Source organism: Anarrhichthys ocellatus, unplaced genomic scaffold (genome assembly GCF_004355925.1).
Source record: "Anarrhichthys ocellatus isolate YVR2014 unplaced genomic scaffold, GSC_Weel_1.0 scaffold3, whole genome shotgun sequence".
Classification (NCBI taxonomy): domain Eukaryota; kingdom Metazoa; phylum Chordata; class Actinopteri; order Perciformes; family Anarhichadidae; genus Anarrhichthys; species Anarrhichthys ocellatus.
Window position 1 is genome coordinate 14010719 of NW_022280033.1, and position 18114 is coordinate 14028832.

Consider the following 18114-nt stretch of genomic DNA (forward strand, 5'->3'; position numbering starts at 1 on the left):
CATTACATATGGTAATTCTCAGACTTTGGAGCCACCAAGACGTCCTGATGGGAGACAGGACCACCACATCAGAATCCAAGACAAAGAGCTTGTTTCTATTCTCATCATTTTTTGCTGACAATTGAATTCATACAGGAGAAAATCGATTGTAGAGCATAAAAGGGCGTAGCAGTTTCCTTACTGTCAATAGCCAATAGTTTGCAGACATTTTGACACGCCATAGTGGAAAAACCCAAGTGTCATTTTCAACATTAATGATACCTGCATTCCATTTAGGTGAGTCAGTCTCAGAGTCTTTCATTATGAATATTGGCACACTGGAATGGCTCCCGGGACACCTAAATGGAGCTGAGCTGTCGTTAAGGAAATTAGCTGGACCTGTTCGTTTCCTGCCAGACGAAATATCTGCTGTGGAAAAGGTCTATGGTATGTTTTAAGTAAACTTGAGGGGCTGGCATCGCAGTCACAACTTTAAAAAAATGTTTTTGTTCAGTTACACCTTAACTGACAACTGTGCAATTCAATTTACACACAATTAAATTAATTCAACTACTCCTGATTTTCACAAACCAGGCTAATGCAGCATAATCGCTGACAACCAGAGTAATAAGGTAAATTGTAATACATTCATTTTTTAAATTTTGTTTGTTTTTTAAAAATATTGATTTAATTAAATATAGGCTTCTCCAGTAAATTAGGGAGTGTACAGACTTGCAGCAAGTCAGCTAGGGTTACTGAAATATTTTGCACATAAATAATCATATTGACCACGATGGTATTGTTTTATGTGTTGTCAAATGTTTCAACAATGATGAAGTTAAAGGGATTTACAAATATCCCCTCTTCCAATCAAACTTTAATATAAACCTTGCAGAACCCACTCTAGCACCCACTCTAGCTAATCATGCTGGAATAGTCCCCACTTTGGAACTACATGCTTATTGCTCCTGGCTATTTATCAGGTGATGTCAGTGCATACGCAATAAAAAGATGAAACTAGCTGGTGTAAAAATAAAAATGCAGTGAGCACCACTAACACATACTGATATCTACATAGAAATCTCGAAACCTGGGTATACTGTATAAAGCCAAAGACACCTACAAGACTTTATTCCAGGTGGGATAGGTTGTTAACATTAAAGCATATCAAAACATGTCCTGGACAATGATTTTCATTACTAGGCCTCATTTAAGTGTGAGAATCACATGATAACCCCATGATAATTCAGTGGAGACCACAGAAGATGCCCTGAAAATGATAGCTCTATCTCACCAATTAGATAATAAACAATGAACAAGCAAACACACTTTTTTGTTTTTTTGTATGCCCTATTATTAAGGATATGCATTGCAAGTTGTATCCTAATATTAATGATTGATTAATATGATTAACAAATGTTGATTTCTGCTTCATGTTTTATATTCAAGATCATGTTTTTTTCACACAACGTATTCACATTTTGTGTATGCATGTCAGCAGGGGGGGGGAACTGCATTTTCAACATTGTTTTTCTCCTACAGAAGAGCGAAATCCTATTTTAAATGTGTGCAGCTTCATCCACGTGTGTCAATGTTTGCGCTCAACGCACTTCCTTAGCAACGTGTATCTGAACCAGGAAGTACTTTTGTATGCTCTAGCTAACTAGCTGCGGTTAGCACAGAGGAGTAAAAGTGAGTGGCAGCAAAGATGATCCCACTTAGAGTTATGAGTCTGTCTACCGACCGTGTGTTTTAAACACATGTCAGGCAAAGGCGTGGTTCGCAGGCAGTGTTGTCGCTGGGAGGAGAGGAGCGGAAACCGTGAGTTGATATCGTTTTGTTGATGTGTTAGCGAGCTGTTAGCTAAGAAGCTAACGAAAACGCAGGACTGTCAGCTTGACTTGAGTTGAAATAACTTAGTTTTTTTAAATGTAGTGCCATTCTGTACTGATTAAACAGACACGTGGCATGAACTCAATAATGCTTGTTTAATAACGCAGACTTTAAAGTGACATGCGTAACGATACACGAGCAGCAGGAACTGTTTGGAAAGTTGATAACATCCATTTAGGTTAACGGGATGGGTGATAGATGTGCAAGCTTTGATTTGTAGTCTGGTGGAGCTGCACTATGAATAGCACGTTTTTAGGTAACGTTAGCTATAAGGTAACGTAGATGTTAGTCACACGATGTTTGTAAGTTAAGATTTGAGTCAATGTTATTTGCTTTCCATCGCTTTTAGACCATTGGAGTTGATTAGCTCGTGATTGATGTATGTGTGGAAATATTAAGAATGTGCAGATTCATTGTCAGTGAAATCAGCTTAATTAAACTGAAGTGTTGGTCCAAGTGAAACCCTGTCTAGTGCCCCCAGTGTGCCAGTGGCTCCATAGTCTCAGTGGTACATAGCTGAGAACCCCCATGCTGCTTTACACCAGGCACTTCACATCTGTAACAACATCCAAAAACGTATAATCACCATGTCCTGTATGATCCCTGAATGGTAATGTTTGCGTTTATTTTCCCTGTCACAGGTGCATGAGAAATGATTTTTCTTACCGCTGTCTGAGAGGCCATGATAGGCTTGTCAGGTTATGCAGGGGTTATGGAAAGTATAATGAATCCTGATCCTGCTGAAGAGCAGCAACCCTCCTCTCCCCTGGCCAACTCCTGGTCCTTAAAACAGGAATCAAGCAAGAATCCAAAGCCCAAATGTGTTGGTGGATTTGTCTTAGTGCATGCAGGTAAGTGCGTAGATCATGATTAACAAGTAGAATTCAGAGCTTATCGGAAAGAAATACTGTCTGACGCAACACCTCATAATACGTAAAGATGATGATTATGGGCATCGGTAGACCCGTCATGCACCGAAACATTACGTCTCCCAAAGTAGTTTCTCTTAAAGAAGGTCAACCAGCAACACTTTATGAATGGTCAAATGCTTTTTTTTCTTGCTATTATCTGCTTTCAGGAGCAGGATACCACTCTGAATCTAAGGCCAAGGAATACAAGCATGTGTGCAAAAGAGCCTGCCAGCGAGTAAGTTAATGTTATAGCTATTACTATAGTCAACTAAACTGTGTGTTTGTGTGCAAACCAGCAACATAACCTTGTGCTGTTTGCACACACAATCTATGTTCTTCTTCATGGAATGTTTGTAAATATATTAATTCATTCTAGAAAATGTAACAGTACACAGTATTGAATCTGTTAAATACTTATGAATGCAGAGCAATAGATCAAAGCAGCATTTCAGGGCTTTCCTTAAAGAATGAAAGAATGGTGCTTCAATATAATATTTGCTTGTAATTCTAGTTGTAAATATGACAAATATGTATGTTATACTTGTTGGTATAAAATATTTCTGCTGAAGCCCATGCATTAACCAGAAATATTAGTTTTCTTTATGTGATATGAATATAGAATAAGTGTGCTTTCATCCACACAATGAAGTCAACCTATTTAGTCAGTCTAACCGTTACCTATTCATTTGCTCTAAATCTATCAAATTTGGTAACTAAAAGTTGCTAAATACTGTGAGCTTCCCTCTTCTACGTTTTTGCACACATTTGTTCTGTTCTTGTACTATCAGTGGATCTAATATCTTCAGAAAGTATCTAGATTCAGTAACTTTGTTTGATCAGCAAGATATTGTGATATAAAGGTCTGCATCTGTGAACAGCTGTCATTCCATATTTATTCAGTGGGACTCCAATCTGTGTTTTGGCAGTAGCACTCAAGCACTTTGATGCTCTTGTTTGAAGTCATTCCAGTTTTCATTTGGCTGTATTAACATCATTTTGCTGTTGGAGTGGAAGTCTTTGTTTTTTGGCACTCTAAAGCAGGTTCTTCTCAGGAATGTTTTTATATTTAGTTTCAGTCATTGTTCTTTCCATCTGTACGACTAAAATACTAACCATGCCGTGTTGCCTTCACCCTTGATTTACAAAAAAATGGTGTTAGACGGGGGGGGGGGATGAGCTGTGCCCTGTTTCCTACTGGATGTAATACTTTGCATTAAGATCAAATTGTTCAATTTGGTCTTTTGCTTTCATGCTTTCTGTGTCCTTTTTCTCACACACACACACATACACACACACACACACACACACACACACACACACACACACACACACACACACACACACACACACACAAAACAAACTTAATTCAATCCAATCCAGGATCCTTATTGCATGTTTCACGCTTGTCTTTGCCCTCGTTTTATCTCGCAGTTTGAGCTTTTGCTGAAGCTTAAAAGGAGTTTTGTTTTCAATAACGATTTTTTCCCGTTTGTTAGTCAGCAGGATATGGAGGTTTTCCAGTAAATGCACTGTAGTGTGATTATCTAGGGGCTAGAAAACAAAATCACTTTACAAAGGCTTAAATGAGCAATGTGTTTTTTAACTGGAAAGCTGTTGCACTTCCAACAAGGCCTCTCTTCGTCTTCTCCAGGCTGTGGACCGACTCAAAGCCGGGGCACTTGCAGTGGAAGCAGTGGCCGCAGCACTGGTTGAACTTGAGGTTGGTTGATTTTCACGACCCCCCCCCCCCCTATACATAATGTGAAAAATATTTATATTTGAGCCCAGATTGGATGGTTCATTAGAAATAAAATGTTCTTCTAGACTCAACATGTTTTTAATTGTTCTCAGGACTCTCCTTTTACAAACGCGGGCATGGGCTCCAACCTTAATTTGTCGGGGGAAATTGAATGTGATGCGAGTATCATGGATGGGAAGTCGCTGCATTATGGGGCTGTAGGGGCTATTAGTGGTGAGTTATTACACATGCATTGATATTTATGTAATATTGCTGTGTTGTTGTGGCACTGAAGTTCAGTCACCTGGAAGTATTGGCAATGAGTCAAGCCTCTATCTGTCATAGGTTTTGCTGATTTACTTTCTACCATCTCAGAGTTCTTTAGAGGTTCATAAACAGAGGGGACCACCCACTTTTTAATAACCAAGAAATAATATTAATATGTACACATCCGCATATTCAAGAGAGAGCTCATTGAAGGGTTTCAATAAAAGCTTAAAACTTAAGATTTATTACAAACAACAGCCCAGGGGTGAAAGCTGGCACTTAACATTCAGTTCAAAAGACAACAAATTGCTTTTATTACCACGTGTGCATCATGTAACAATTAGCCATATAATATATTTATGATGAATAATACTTTCTTGGCTTCGATATAAAAATCCATACCTACCAACCCATGTTTTTCACAAGGTTTAAATAGGCTAAACAAACACCCAGCATTCATAGGTGTGCTTGCGTAACAATGGCTTTATTAAGGAAAGTGTGCAATACTAAACAGTAAACTCAATTAATATATCTCATGTGAAAATGAACAAGACAAATATTAACAATGCACAGAAAGTCAACACAGATGTGAGTGTTTCTGTAATAAATAGAATGACCTGCTAGCCCTGTGATGATTCTGACTTCTCCTTCAGGTATTAAGAACCCAGTCTTGGTTGCAAACCGTCTACTGATTGAAGCACAGAAAGGGAAACTATCAGCTGGCAGAATACCACCCTGGTGACTATAACGGTTTTTAATTACTGTGGTATTAACCAGACTATATCCACCTGTTAATTTGTATTCTTTTGTCAGCTTTTTAGTCGGGCGAGGAGCACACGATTGGGCAGTCGGCCATGGAATACCACCATGCCTTTCTCAGAAAATGGCCACCAGTGAGTTTTGCTGCACAGATTTCTAAATATGCTCCACCTAAGAAATTAATTTTGTGTTGAACTGAACCAAAACACAGTGCTCAAAGCAACCTTTGGCAGAGGTGCATTCATTTATATGGAGGCATTAGATTGAGATTTATCTTTTTTCACACACAGAGTTCAGTTTATCTGCGTACAAGAGGAACAAGCGAAAGATGGAGCTGGCAGAAACAATGGACACGGGACATAATCCGGCCAAGAAAAGACGACAATCAAGTGAAAATGTGAGTATTATGTTCTGAAATGTATTCTTTCTCAGCGGCATCACTTGAGGCAGAATGGGCCCGCCCCTTCCTGCTAATTTTACAGTAGTATTCTGCACAGCAAAGGCACTGTTTATTCTTCTACCACAGGTGCTGCAAGGGGCTGAGATCAAACCATCTGACCAGAGGCATCATTTGCACTAAACAAAATGTTCTGTGCTAGTGGTCGGCAAAAAGCAGCCTTTTGGGCCAAGTCGGGCCTTCCTCCACATATTTTGGCCTGTCAACTGAAATCTGAAACTCTCCCTAATTAGGCTACATTAAGACGTTAGACAAGGCTCAGAAATCTTTTGTGGATGGAACAAAAAACAAAAATCCATGTAAATTTCAATGGAGTAAACATGACCAAGTAAAAAGCAATAACCCCAAGTCGAGAGCAAAGTGATGCTGTGCCTTTATGTGTAGGCAGGAAACATCAAGTAGAACATTGTATTTTGTACAAGAAAGGACTTTAAATGACTCTCCACAACTAAGTCATCAAGGGATATTCTGCCAGTGATGATCTCACATTCTCACTGGGTCATTAAAGGAAATGGCCTTACCGGGTTGCACAGAAGTTTTCCGGGAAACGATAAAAGGTGTTGACAAGAGTAGGTGCAAGGTTTCAGTGCCCCGAGCAGCACGACTGGAGAGCGGCTTGATGATGAGCGGAGTAGAAAGCAGTTGGACGTAGACTCATTCTGCTCTGAAGTCACCAGCAAGGGCAGCAGCACAGAGGAGGATGGCCTTATGAGAGCTTATGGAGTTTATATTGGTTCCGTGTGTTAAATGGAGTAAAACGTATAAATGGCCAAAGCTCGATACGCTTCATTGGACCAACAGTGTTATTGTTTATTGAGTTCAGCTACATGAATCCTTAATATTAATGACGTATCCACAAAAATACAGAATAACAATTAAGATGGAAAGTTGTTGACTTTGGCAACTGATGTTTGAGGAAATGAAGGATATTTGTGTCAAATGGCCGGTTAGCCTGATGAGAGCTTAAAGGTTGAGTGGCCCCACTCTTCTCATTTGTCTCCTACATGTATACACACAACTGGTTAACCCTACTGAAGATTCATATGTGACCATTTGGAGCAGTTAAGCTTCCACTTATTTCAGTATACCTGATACTCTAGACTGGGACATGTGTTCACATGCATGCTTTTAGGTTATTTTACAGGAATTTGGTTCAACAAAAAAGCATTATCGTAGCAAGCCTGGTTTTAATTTCCATACACATTCTTCTTTTTATGCCTCTGTCTTTTTGCCAAGCAATAAACTCTTTCCATTCTTTTTTTTTTTTTTTTTTTTCTGGGTGAAACAGCCACCTGTCTCATGACGGTATATAGTTGCAGTTTTGTTTAGGAAAGTCTAAAGCATTTCAATATAAGTCCAAAGATGCCCTTAAGTTTTACAGTCATTATTTACTGTGGATTGTTTTTTTTAATTTAGGGACACTGATAAGGAATGACAGGAGGGTCTTTGTAGCATTTCTAAATAGTTGGCTCTGGTTCTTTTCATCTTCAAAAGCGCGGAGACGGGGCTGATTTACGAGAGCATGCCGAGGCCTTTTGTTTTTTTAGTCCAGGGTTCAATGAAGATCTTCAGTTTCTGGTGAGAGTGGAGCTTGGGTCATGTATCATAATGTCATTTTGCACATTTAAGATGTAGGACTCTATTCATCATGCAGTCTGATGCATGATGGTTCACAAACTAGTCACTTCCAAAGCAAACTGCAATCACAGAAGGGAAAACAGCTGACTGAAATCACAACAGCACATTTTTAATGAAACATGAAGGATCAAGGAAGAGTGATTCATAAATACATGCATTCAATTTTTAATTTTTCAAAATGTCCTTCGTCAAAGATGTTGTATCTGCTCCAGAATGTGAATGTTTGGATTTCTCCTCCTTTTTGTTGCCTGAAATGAGAACAATTGTCATTTTGAAAATGTCCAATTTCTGCTCATGTGACTCCTCTTCTTACTGTGATGTAGGACAATGGTTCAGGGTGCCTGGACACAGTGGGGGCCATTGTGGTAGATCTGGAAGGGAATGTAGCTGCAGCGGTGTCCAGTGGAGGTCTGGCCATGAAACATCCCGGCAGGGTTGGCCAGGTAGGGGGAACATCTTCTGTTTTTTTTTTTTCTGTCTGTCTTTACCCACAAAACAACTTTTACTTGTACAATTAATATATAAAATATCATTTACAAGATTGAGTCAGGCCTTTATTTGACACGGCTTTTATAAGAGGCGTATCGTTACTTCAATGTGGGGTTTTTTTTGTGTAAAAAATGTATATTTATGTGGAAGCAGCTACATGTAGTTTGTGTCAAATTATGGTATGCTGCTGAAAACCAAAACGGCATTAATCAATGTTTTCTTTTTGATAACGCTGAAGGAAATGACTACAGAAATGACTAACAAACCCACAAGGAATTATTACCCGACTCTGCGGCTCCACAGGGGTTTTAACCACTTTCAGCTCAATGTTTTGTTTTTACAGCTAGCATGTTCTCGGTATGTTGCCGTCAATTTCACCAAAAACAACTTCGATGACGTTCAGACATCCAGTCAGCTCTGACCCTGACCTCCATTCACGTGTCTCCGTCCTCAGAACCAGCTGTGTGTCTGTCAGCAGCAGCTTTCTGAGGAGCTGAGAGGACAGCAGCCGGCCAAACTGTCTGCACCAAGGCTGACTGACAGCAGAAATTTACCAGACAGAAATAGCTTTTAAGTGGGCTCCTTCGGCGGAATCAGCACTTTCTTTAAACGTATCAATCCATTTAATCAAATGCATCAATCTGTTCTGTGAGACGGGCGAGTGACGGACTTCAGAAATGCTTCCTCTGCGGATCGCCCTTTAGACTCCTCAAGTGGCCACAAACTCAATGCCAATGGAAAGGTGGTGTCGGCTGGATGTGTAAACGGGCAATATCATGCCAACGCATTAACCACAAGCTACTAATAATGAGTCAATCAGCCAGGGCTGTGGTTTGTTTTTTGTTTTTATGCCCCCGTGTGGCCAAAAATGAACTCGAATCAATCCAGCTTTTGAAAGTTTGAAAGCATCAGATAAGAGCATTTAGCAAGCAGCTGTTACCAATGAAGGACCCCCCCCCCCCCCTTTTGTTTCTACCCTTGCTGTGTTAATCCGGCCTCGCTGCCGTTTGATGTAATTAGAGCCTCTTAATGCAGATAGTCTAAATAAATGAGGCGACCTACTGCAGAAGAATTCGCTCCGATCATCCCCGTGTCTTGTGCCCTATTTTTAATGTTCATGCAAACTCAACAAATTCTAGTTCAACTTTTGTGTGCTGGAGGTCTTTTACTTTGAGACTGCTACCGGAAGTTGTGAGTCTGCATGAACAGCAGCTGAACAGGACAAAAACAAACAACTTAACAATGGGAACAGAATGAATGAATCGGTGGGATTTACTGCTTTGCTCTATTAACACTGTCACTGCTCAAAAACCTGAAGCTCAGCGCAGCAGAGTCGTGCGTATGTTGTTCCACTGTAGTTAATGATGTGGAAACCTGAATTAGGCTGAAATGACCTCCCCTGCCTGGAGTATAAGTTTTTAAATATTGTATTTGGCTATGAGCATGCTTCTCAAAGTTATTATTTGAGAATTAATTATATTTTTTGGTAATTCCAAGACAGAAATGTTAAAACAACGGCAACAACTCCTTTGCATCTAAAAGGTCCTCCTTTGCTCTCTTTTCTTAGGCTGCTCATTATGGATGTGGCTGCTGGGCAGAAAACGCTTGTAATATGAACCCTTACTCTACGGCAGTGAGTACCTCAGGTAAACCACAGCTCACTCTCTACAGCCTACTTGGCAGTTGTGTACATATGTGTGTGTTTGCGTGCATGTGTGTGTAATGTTTCCTCGCACCGTTAACGTTTACCACCAGCCTGCTGTTTGCTTTAGAAATGATACGAATTGGAAACAGATTTTTATTTAATGTGAGCCTCTTATTAAGGCTCGCTGAGTCAAGCTTCAATAGTCCTGATAATACTTTCCGCTGACCTGCAGCCATTCCTGCTGAGTGACTCTCATCAGTCACTTCCTCAGCTTGATTGAGTCATCATTCTCCACTCTCCGTTACTCGGCTGCATGCCGGGTGCATTGCAAAGCTCTGTGGAGTTCCAAGGACATTTGACATGGGACACCTGCTGTAGACATGATGGAGAGAACCGCAGGGAGCGCAGCAGAAAGATGATCCATTTGCAAACTTCAAGTGCAGTTATCAAGATTGGGATCTTAACTTTTCCCGTCTAAATGAGTGGTATTATACCTGAAATTCCATTCACCACCATTATATTGGGTTGTAAGTAGAGGACTTATCAGAAGATATCTCAAAACCTCTGAAAAAGACTCGATCTATAAAATGTAAAGAAGAGCAATAACTAGAGAGCACCAAGGGGTAAGTGAGTAAAATGTTTCCTTGTGGTTTCACTAGACAACCTGTCAAATGAAAAGGAACTTTTCTTGCCGCTGTCGGCAGTAAGAGCCTTGTGAATTTTGTGATATACAATGCTTCAGCCGTTACAAGTCTGCATTTATAGAAATGACGGCAGCCACCTTCCTGCTGCTGCCACACAGGAGTAGGGAGGTCACCCCCTGAAGCACCGGCCCTTTAAGGATTAAACTGATCCAGAGAGTCAAATGGACAAAGACACCCTTTACCTTGCAGGACCAATATGCCATTTCAAAAAAAAATGCATTCTTCTTGAACATGTGAACGCAGTGTACACAACCACGCTTTAGCGTTTCCCAAACATGAGAGTGCATGCCTCTTTTAGCTGACGGCAACATTGCCTTCGTTGTGAGCGGTATGGTTTCGAATGTGAGGTAGAGAGGATGTATGTGCCCACTTCTTTAAGATGTGTGGAGACGCCCGCGACATAGCTTCTGGGGAGCATTAAAACCTTTTTCATGTGGATCTGTAGCCTAATGCATCTCAGTGCGGACAAACTGATTTGATCAGACAGGCTGAAGCTTGAGTCATATGTGCTCGGAGCACAGAGATAGCCAGCATTTTGCACCGCTAAAGCTCGTCTCAATATATTATATCCAGCAATCAGTGAGAAATTTAGTGTAGTGTAACAGCCAAAAAGAGTTTATACTGAGCCAAGGCCCTGAAAAAAATGAATGCCTCTGTCTGGTGATTCTCTGGCAAACAAAGAAACAAAGATATGTTTGCATCCCCAAGGTTGCAATTCCTCTATCTACCATGTGCTGTACATTTGTATCTATGATCACACGAGATGACAGTTTGGTATTAAAGTTGTGTCACTTGTAACGCAGCTCAAAGGTGATACATAGTCTGTCTATACTGTATTATCACAGCCAACTAGCAGTATGAGACGCTGTCTTGGTTATAGTCTGCTGAAGTGTAGCTGTTTGCTCTCTGTGTGTATTTCCACCTCATCCTGTCTTCCTATATTGTGGCTTTGCCTTTGATGTGACTTAAAAAAAAAAAAAAAAAAAAAAAAAGAAGCTTTCCTTATGGGTATGGAGAACATAATGTGTGTTCCAGTAGAACACCTGTTTTTAATTTCCTGACATGAAAGGCATTCCCATCAAAAGACACAAAAACAATCATTTTCATCCTGACTCGTAGAGCATGGTCCTCACCCTATATGTCACTCTTTCTCCCCTTCACCCCCCCCCTCCACTCTAGTCTGTTTTGTAACATGCGCCATATGTGGGTCTTTGTTTTATATGCATTGACTGCTTCGCCTGGCGTTCACTTTGCTGTGGCCCGCGAGAGAACAGCTCACGCACTTCACTGTTTGCTCTCGCTGCTGCTGGCTGTCACTCGCTGGCCTATTTTTTGTTGTTGTTACATTTCTCCTCTGTTGAGTTGCTGCTTCAGTCTGGGCATCTCACTGCGGTTCCAGTTCAGTCGTGTTCACGCTGCCATGATATGCAGCTCCCCTGAGACAGAGCCCTTTACGGGAAACAAAAGGCACAGTACCTGGCCAATCTGACGTTCTGCTCTCGTTAAAAATGCAACTTCAAATTGCTGCAGGCATCTGGTCTCCACAGTTACCGACCTGCGTTCGGTTATGTTGTAGTTACCTGATATTTTACGAGGTTTTCATTTGTGTTTACAGAAACAACGAGGCTGTATTCTTCCCTCTTTTATGGGGTTTCACAGGAGCTTTTGCCAGATGTGTTTTGGTTCCAGTTTTGGATTTCTTGTCTTTTTCCCTGACTTCACATTTTGAGTAGGATCATAATATGACTTATTGTGCCACACATGCATCATGCATTCAATATCTGTCTTTCCGTAGCAACACGAGGTACTGGTTTCAAAGTTAGGCCTTATACGCAGTAAGTAGTATTATCTAAGATATAAAAAAGCTCACCTGTCATGTTTTGCCTTGGACGTGGTGAAAGGTAAGGTGAGTCATTCATGGTGTTTTATGGTTCCTGGTTTACTGAAGTGCTTCACAAAGTGCTTTGTTTCGCTCTGTGGATGTTTCTACAGCATATCGTCCATCACATGCCACATAACTGAAGAGCATCAGATAGATTCAGGTGTAGCCAACTCAAGCACTTGAGCCTCCTGGCATTTTTCTGATTCATTAGACTTTTTATACTGTAGTTTTGTTTTGAAAAGTGTGTCGCAGCCATCGCAGTTCACATTTTCAGTTTAGGAAAGTGAATCCTTAAAGTCTGCAACATCTTCCATTATGTAACATTGTAACCAGATATATCGGGTAAACATGATCTTCTGAGCATGTCTCAATATCAAAGCATAATCGACTCAAAGCACAACTGGTAGTCAGGAAATGCTTGTACATACTGATCTCAAAATTCACTTTAACCTCAAGATGTGAAATATCAAGACGTAATTAATACCATACACAGCTGATGTTTGAAAGTCAGAATTTTAACAATGTGGTGTGTACTGCGTGCGCTTCACGTCTCTCCAAACTGATCTCGCTGGAGACCTTGTGCAACTCTGATTAAAAAAGGCCTGCATGCTGGCAACAAGGAAACGAGTGAATGCAAGTAACTGATCCGGGTTCAGCTGTGTGTCTGTGTGTCTTCTGCCAGGCTGTGGAGAGCATCTGATTCGCACCATGCTGGCACGGGAATGCTCTGCTGCCGTGCAGTCTGAGGATGCCCACCAAGCGCTGCTGGAGGCTATGCAAAACAAGTTCATCAGTGAGTCACCCACATGCAGCCTGACTGCCACTCCATTCCAAACGCACAGATGTGTTAGCCCGGGAATGTGTTAGCCCGGGAATGTGTTTGCGAGAAACACAATCATGCACAGAGGGAGTTGAGCTCACAAACAGATGTGGCATAACATAAGGAACGGGCTAACAACTGGGAACATTGGGAATAATAGACTCAGAAGAGATGGCGTTTGATATGTGGGCCTTCATATTTTCCACGCATCATAGATGACAGCCACAGATAATTTTGGAAGACATAATTGTTTTGTTGAATTTTTATTTTATTTTTTTTCTGCCATATTCTCAGAAGTGGTCAATTTGAGAAAGTCTTGTTAACTGTGTTTGCTGCGTCTGTGAATGACCACTGGGATAGCTCGGAGCAGAGGAAGAAAGGACATGTGGAAACGTGGTGGTTTCTGCCTTGTTTTGGCCTCCTTTTAAAAGAAGTCCGTCTCAGTTTGGCTTTGTCATGGACATCTATGACTTCAACACATTCGGATGGGCTGCATGAAGCCAGTTTGAAGTTAGTTCTTCTGCCGTTTTCTTTCAAGATGCACGTTAAGTCAAACAAAGCTCCATAAATCCTGCCTTAGCAAGGCCAATGATGACAGTGTCTGTGATGTGGAGGCCTCTTTACTCAACTTCCATGATGCATTAGTCAGGTTCCCTAAATAGAATATCTTTAAACACCATCAGTATTTTTAGATCTGTTTTTATGTAATACAATACCTCTCATTGTATTCACACACAGACTCAAAAATAGTCAAATTACATTAATTTAATTTTCTTTTGTTATGGTTTAAAAAGCGGTGATCGTTGAGGCAATAATTGAACTGCTCTCATGTTAACAACATGCAAAGATGTCAGAGTTATTATGGAATGTGTAACAGAATTAATTTAAGAGCCTTTTTAGAAATGTACAGCGAATAGCGGGGTTTTGTGTGAATGCCGTCCAAGTGTTTTATAGAGTGAAGGGAACATTACGACGTGGAACTAAAATCGGTGTGAAATGCAAGAAAGAAACAACGGCGTGCAGACACAGAAATGGTTTTTTTCTTGTTGCTGTGTTGAGACATTTCAAGACATGCTGTAGCTGCTTTTAGTTTTGTTCTTTACCAAACTTTTATTGCCCCTCAACCAATCCAAGTTTTGTTATGTATACACAGCACCTCATTCAAGTTTGCCAGTAAGCAAGAGAGTTTCTCATTCCACACTAGGGATTTTTTTTTTTTAAGTAAGCTCAAAGGTCTTTGAGAGTTATGTAGCTGTGTGTTTTTCTTTAAATTTATAAAGAATTTATTTTTATTTAAACTTAAAATGTATTGTGGTACAGAAGTGTACAGTGTGGGGAAAATGACACGACCTGTCATTAACCTATTATGTGCTAAAACCTGCCCCACACAAATAGTTTTAACAGTCTGCTAAACACAATAAATGCACCCAAATAAAGGCTTTCAGCTGTTTGACTTGGCCAGAAAGGCAAACAACATGAATGGAAGGAATTTTTAATTTTTTGTTCTGATAGATCACCTTAATTTGATTAAAAGGGCTGTGCTTTGTCCAGCTTTTGTCACGTGTTCTCCTTGGTTGGAAGTGTTGGGGAGGAAAACTTTGTCTGTCTCATTCTTGGTGTTTTCTTTGTGTGCACAGGCTCACCCTTTCTGGCCAGCGAGGACCGTGTTTTGGGTGGAGTAATTGTCTTGCGCTGCTGCAGATGTGTGGAAGCTCCGCCATCTCAAAATATTCAGGGTATACTGGGTAAGACATGAATCCTTTCAAATACAATCACACTCAAACCTCCGCAGCCGCAGCTTATGGCAGGCAGAGATTTGGCTGTTAATATTTAAAAATCCATCAAGCGATGGATGGGAGAAGATGGGAGGAGGGGGAGGAGGCATTGTGGCTTTCCTGGCGGGTGGTCTGTGTTTTTACCCGCACAATCAGGCTCTGGTTTCACACCCTTCATCTCCGATTCAAACAGAGACCTCCCACTATGGAATCAACAGCTAATCTTCTTCAAGTGGAGGCCTTCTGAATGCTGCCCAGTTAGACTGATTGAATTGGTGGATCTGGTTTCTCTACCTGGAGCTTCTGAGAAGGATCGTTCTTTCGCAAAGCTACCATCATTTAATTTGACTTAATGAGAGGTCTGTCCAAAGTTAAGGCAGTATGATTTACCACTGGGTTTTAATGTTACCTTTTGTCCTTTTTATTATTATTTCTAAATGGTTGATATCGGACCATCAGCTCCAAAGAAACCAATGGACGGGTTCCAGTTCACAGACAAAGTAGAGCAGAAGTTTCTCCAACGTAGCAGGGGATGACATCTTGATGTCAAATCAAACATGATGGCAAATGATTAGTGACACGCTATTTATACCATACAGAATGTCAGCGTGAATAATAAAAAGCTCCTAAGTGCCACTTACTCAGTGATGTGCAGGCCCTGTTTGATGCTGTTCATGGACCGTAGCCCTTGTGCAGAGCGTAGACTACCTCAGATTACTGTGGACTGCAAAGGGCTCTGTGTTGATTTACAAGAATAAACAGTACGTCGACCGCATCCTTTGGGTGCTGTGATTTCCTCTCCGGCTCACAAGTCCTACCTTCCTCTACAGTTACAGTTGTGTGAAAAGTGTTTGCTCCCTTCCTGTTTGTCACACTTAAATGTTTCAGATCATCAAACTAATTTAAATATTAGACAAAGATAACACAAGTAAACACAAAATGCAGTTTTTAAATGAAGGTTTTTATTATTAAGGGGGAAAAAAAAATCCAAACCTACATGGCCCTGTGTGAAAAAGTGATTGCCCCCTAAACCTAATAACTGGTTGGGCCACCCTTAGCAGCAACAACTGCAATCAAGCGTTTGCGATAACTGGCAATGAGTCTTTTACAGCGCTGTAGAGGAATTTTAGCCCACTCATCTTTGCAGAATTGTTGTAATTCAGCCACATTGGAGGGTTTTCGAGCATGAACCGCCTTTTTAAGGTCATGCCACAGCATCTCAATCGGATTCAGGTCGTGACTTTGACTAGGCCACTCCAAAGTCTTCATTTTGTTTTTCTTAAGCCATTCAGAGGTGGACTTGCTGGTGTGTTTTGGATCATTGTCCTGCTGCAGAACCCAAGTGCGCTTCAGCTTGAGGTCACGAACAGATGGCCGGACATTCTCCTTCAGGATTTTTTGGTAGACAGCAGAATTCATGGTTCCATTTACCACAGCAAGTCTTCCAGGTCCTGAAGCAGCAAAACAGCCCCAGACCATCACACTACCACCACCATATTTTACTGTTGGTATGATGTTCCTTTTCTGAAATGCCGTGTTACTTTTATGCCAGATGTAATAGGACATACACCTTCCAAAAAGTTCAACTTTTGTCTCGTCAGTCCACAGAGTATTTTCCCAAAAGTCTTGGGGATCATCAAGATGTTTTCTGGCAAAACTGAGACGAGCATTTATGTTCTTTTTGCTCAGCAGTGTTTTTTGTCTTGGAACTCTGCCATGCAGGCCATTTTTGCCCAGTCTCTTTCTTATGGTGGAGTCATGAACACTGACCTTAATTGAGGCAAGTGAGGCTCACCACTGTTCCATGTTTTCACCATTTGTGGATAATGGCTCTCACTGTGGTTCGCTGGAGTCCCAAAGCTTTAGAAATGGCTTTGTAACCTTTTCCAGACTGATAGATCTCAATTACTTTGTTTCTCATTTGTTCCTGAATTTCTTTGGATCGCAGCATGATGTCTAGCTTTTGAGGATCTTTTGGTCTACCTCACTTTGTCAGGCAGGTCCTATTTAAGTGATTTCTTGATTGAGAACAGGTGTGGCAGTAATCAGGCCTGGGTGTGGCTAGAGAAATTGAACTCAGCTTTCCAAAGATGTGATAAACCACAGTTAATTTATGTTTTAACAGCGGGGGGGCAATCACTTTTTCACACAGGGCCATGTAGGTTTGGATTTTTTTTTTCCCTTAATAATAAAAACCTTCATTTAAAAACTGCATTTTGTGTTTACTTGTGTTATCTTTGTCTAATATTTAAATTTGTTTGATGATCTGAAACATTTAAGTGTGACAAACATGCAAAAAAATAAGAAATCAGGAAGGGGCAAACACTTTTTCACACAACTGTATGTCACAACTGCAAGTTGATTTCATGATAATGGGCATGCTCAGAGTGTACCGCAGTTTGGCAGGCTGAGTCACCTCCAAACTTTTTTCCTCTGGCAGATGGAAAGGTTTCATTTGTGAAATTCAAAATTTAGCATATTAACAGTCTGTTTTCTCCCCACACCCTCGCTCTGTCCCCATGCTCTTTTTATCTACATTATTACAGTTACATACATGTATAGTTATGTTCATTCTTTTTCTCCTGTTCAGTCTATAATGAACCTTTTTTGTCTTTGTGTTCCTCACAGTGGAGTTCCTATGGAGTCACACCACAGAGAGCATGTGTGTTGGCTACATGTCAACACAAGATAGCAAAGCAAAGGTGAGCTTCCCGATTAGCTTGACAATTAAAATGTATTGCAGTGAGTTTCACACCACTGTGGCTGCAGGCAGGATTATTTGCCCCTGCACCACCTGTGTCTTGTTTGGTATGTAGTCTGCTGGTGACTTTGTGGAAAATACATGACAACATCGTGAATGTTTGAGGTTGGCTCTGTGATCCTCCTCCCAGACCATAGCCTTCTCTACAATTTTTAAAAAAAACATTAACAAAACTCTTAAGTAAAGCACATAAATTGTGTGACTTGAATCAGTCGGTGTGGCTTTTTAAGCAACACGGGCTTAATGCTCTGGTCTCCTAGCTCTAACTGGAGTCTCAGCTCAGACAGATTTGTTTGGCTAATGCATCTCTGTCACTCTGTATAAAGAGAGGGCACTGTTGTTCAAGCCCGGTTCAGATTTCAAAGTGTTTGCCCTCCGTGCCGCCGCCCCCCCCCC

The 18114-nt window shown here is 40.9% G+C and overlaps 1 protein-coding gene across 4 annotated transcripts in view; it reads left to right on the forward strand.

Moving 5' to 3' along the window:
• Positions 1-1620: 1620 nt before the first annotated feature.
• tasp1 (taspase, threonine aspartase, 1) overlaps positions 1621-18114 on the forward strand; it is a 22202-nt gene continuing 5708 nt past the window's right edge. Inside the window, exons 1-13 of one of the 4 annotated variants that reach the window (XM_031876084.1) lie at positions 1621-1800; positions 2514-2723; positions 2951-3018; positions 4435-4503; positions 4635-4755; positions 5442-5526; positions 5602-5681; positions 5838-5944; positions 7966-8085; positions 9699-9777; positions 13045-13155; positions 14820-14927; positions 17586-17659. In XM_031876084.1, the coding sequence (XP_031731944.1) occupies positions 2555-2723; positions 2951-3018; positions 4435-4503; positions 4635-4755; positions 5442-5526; positions 5602-5681; positions 5838-5944; positions 7966-8085; positions 9699-9777; positions 13045-13155; positions 14820-14927; positions 17586-17659 (1191 nt within the window). In that variant the 5' untranslated portion in view covers positions 1621-1800; positions 2514-2554. The other 3 variants (XM_031876093.1, XM_031876114.1, XM_031876104.1) reach the window with 3 other exon arrangements.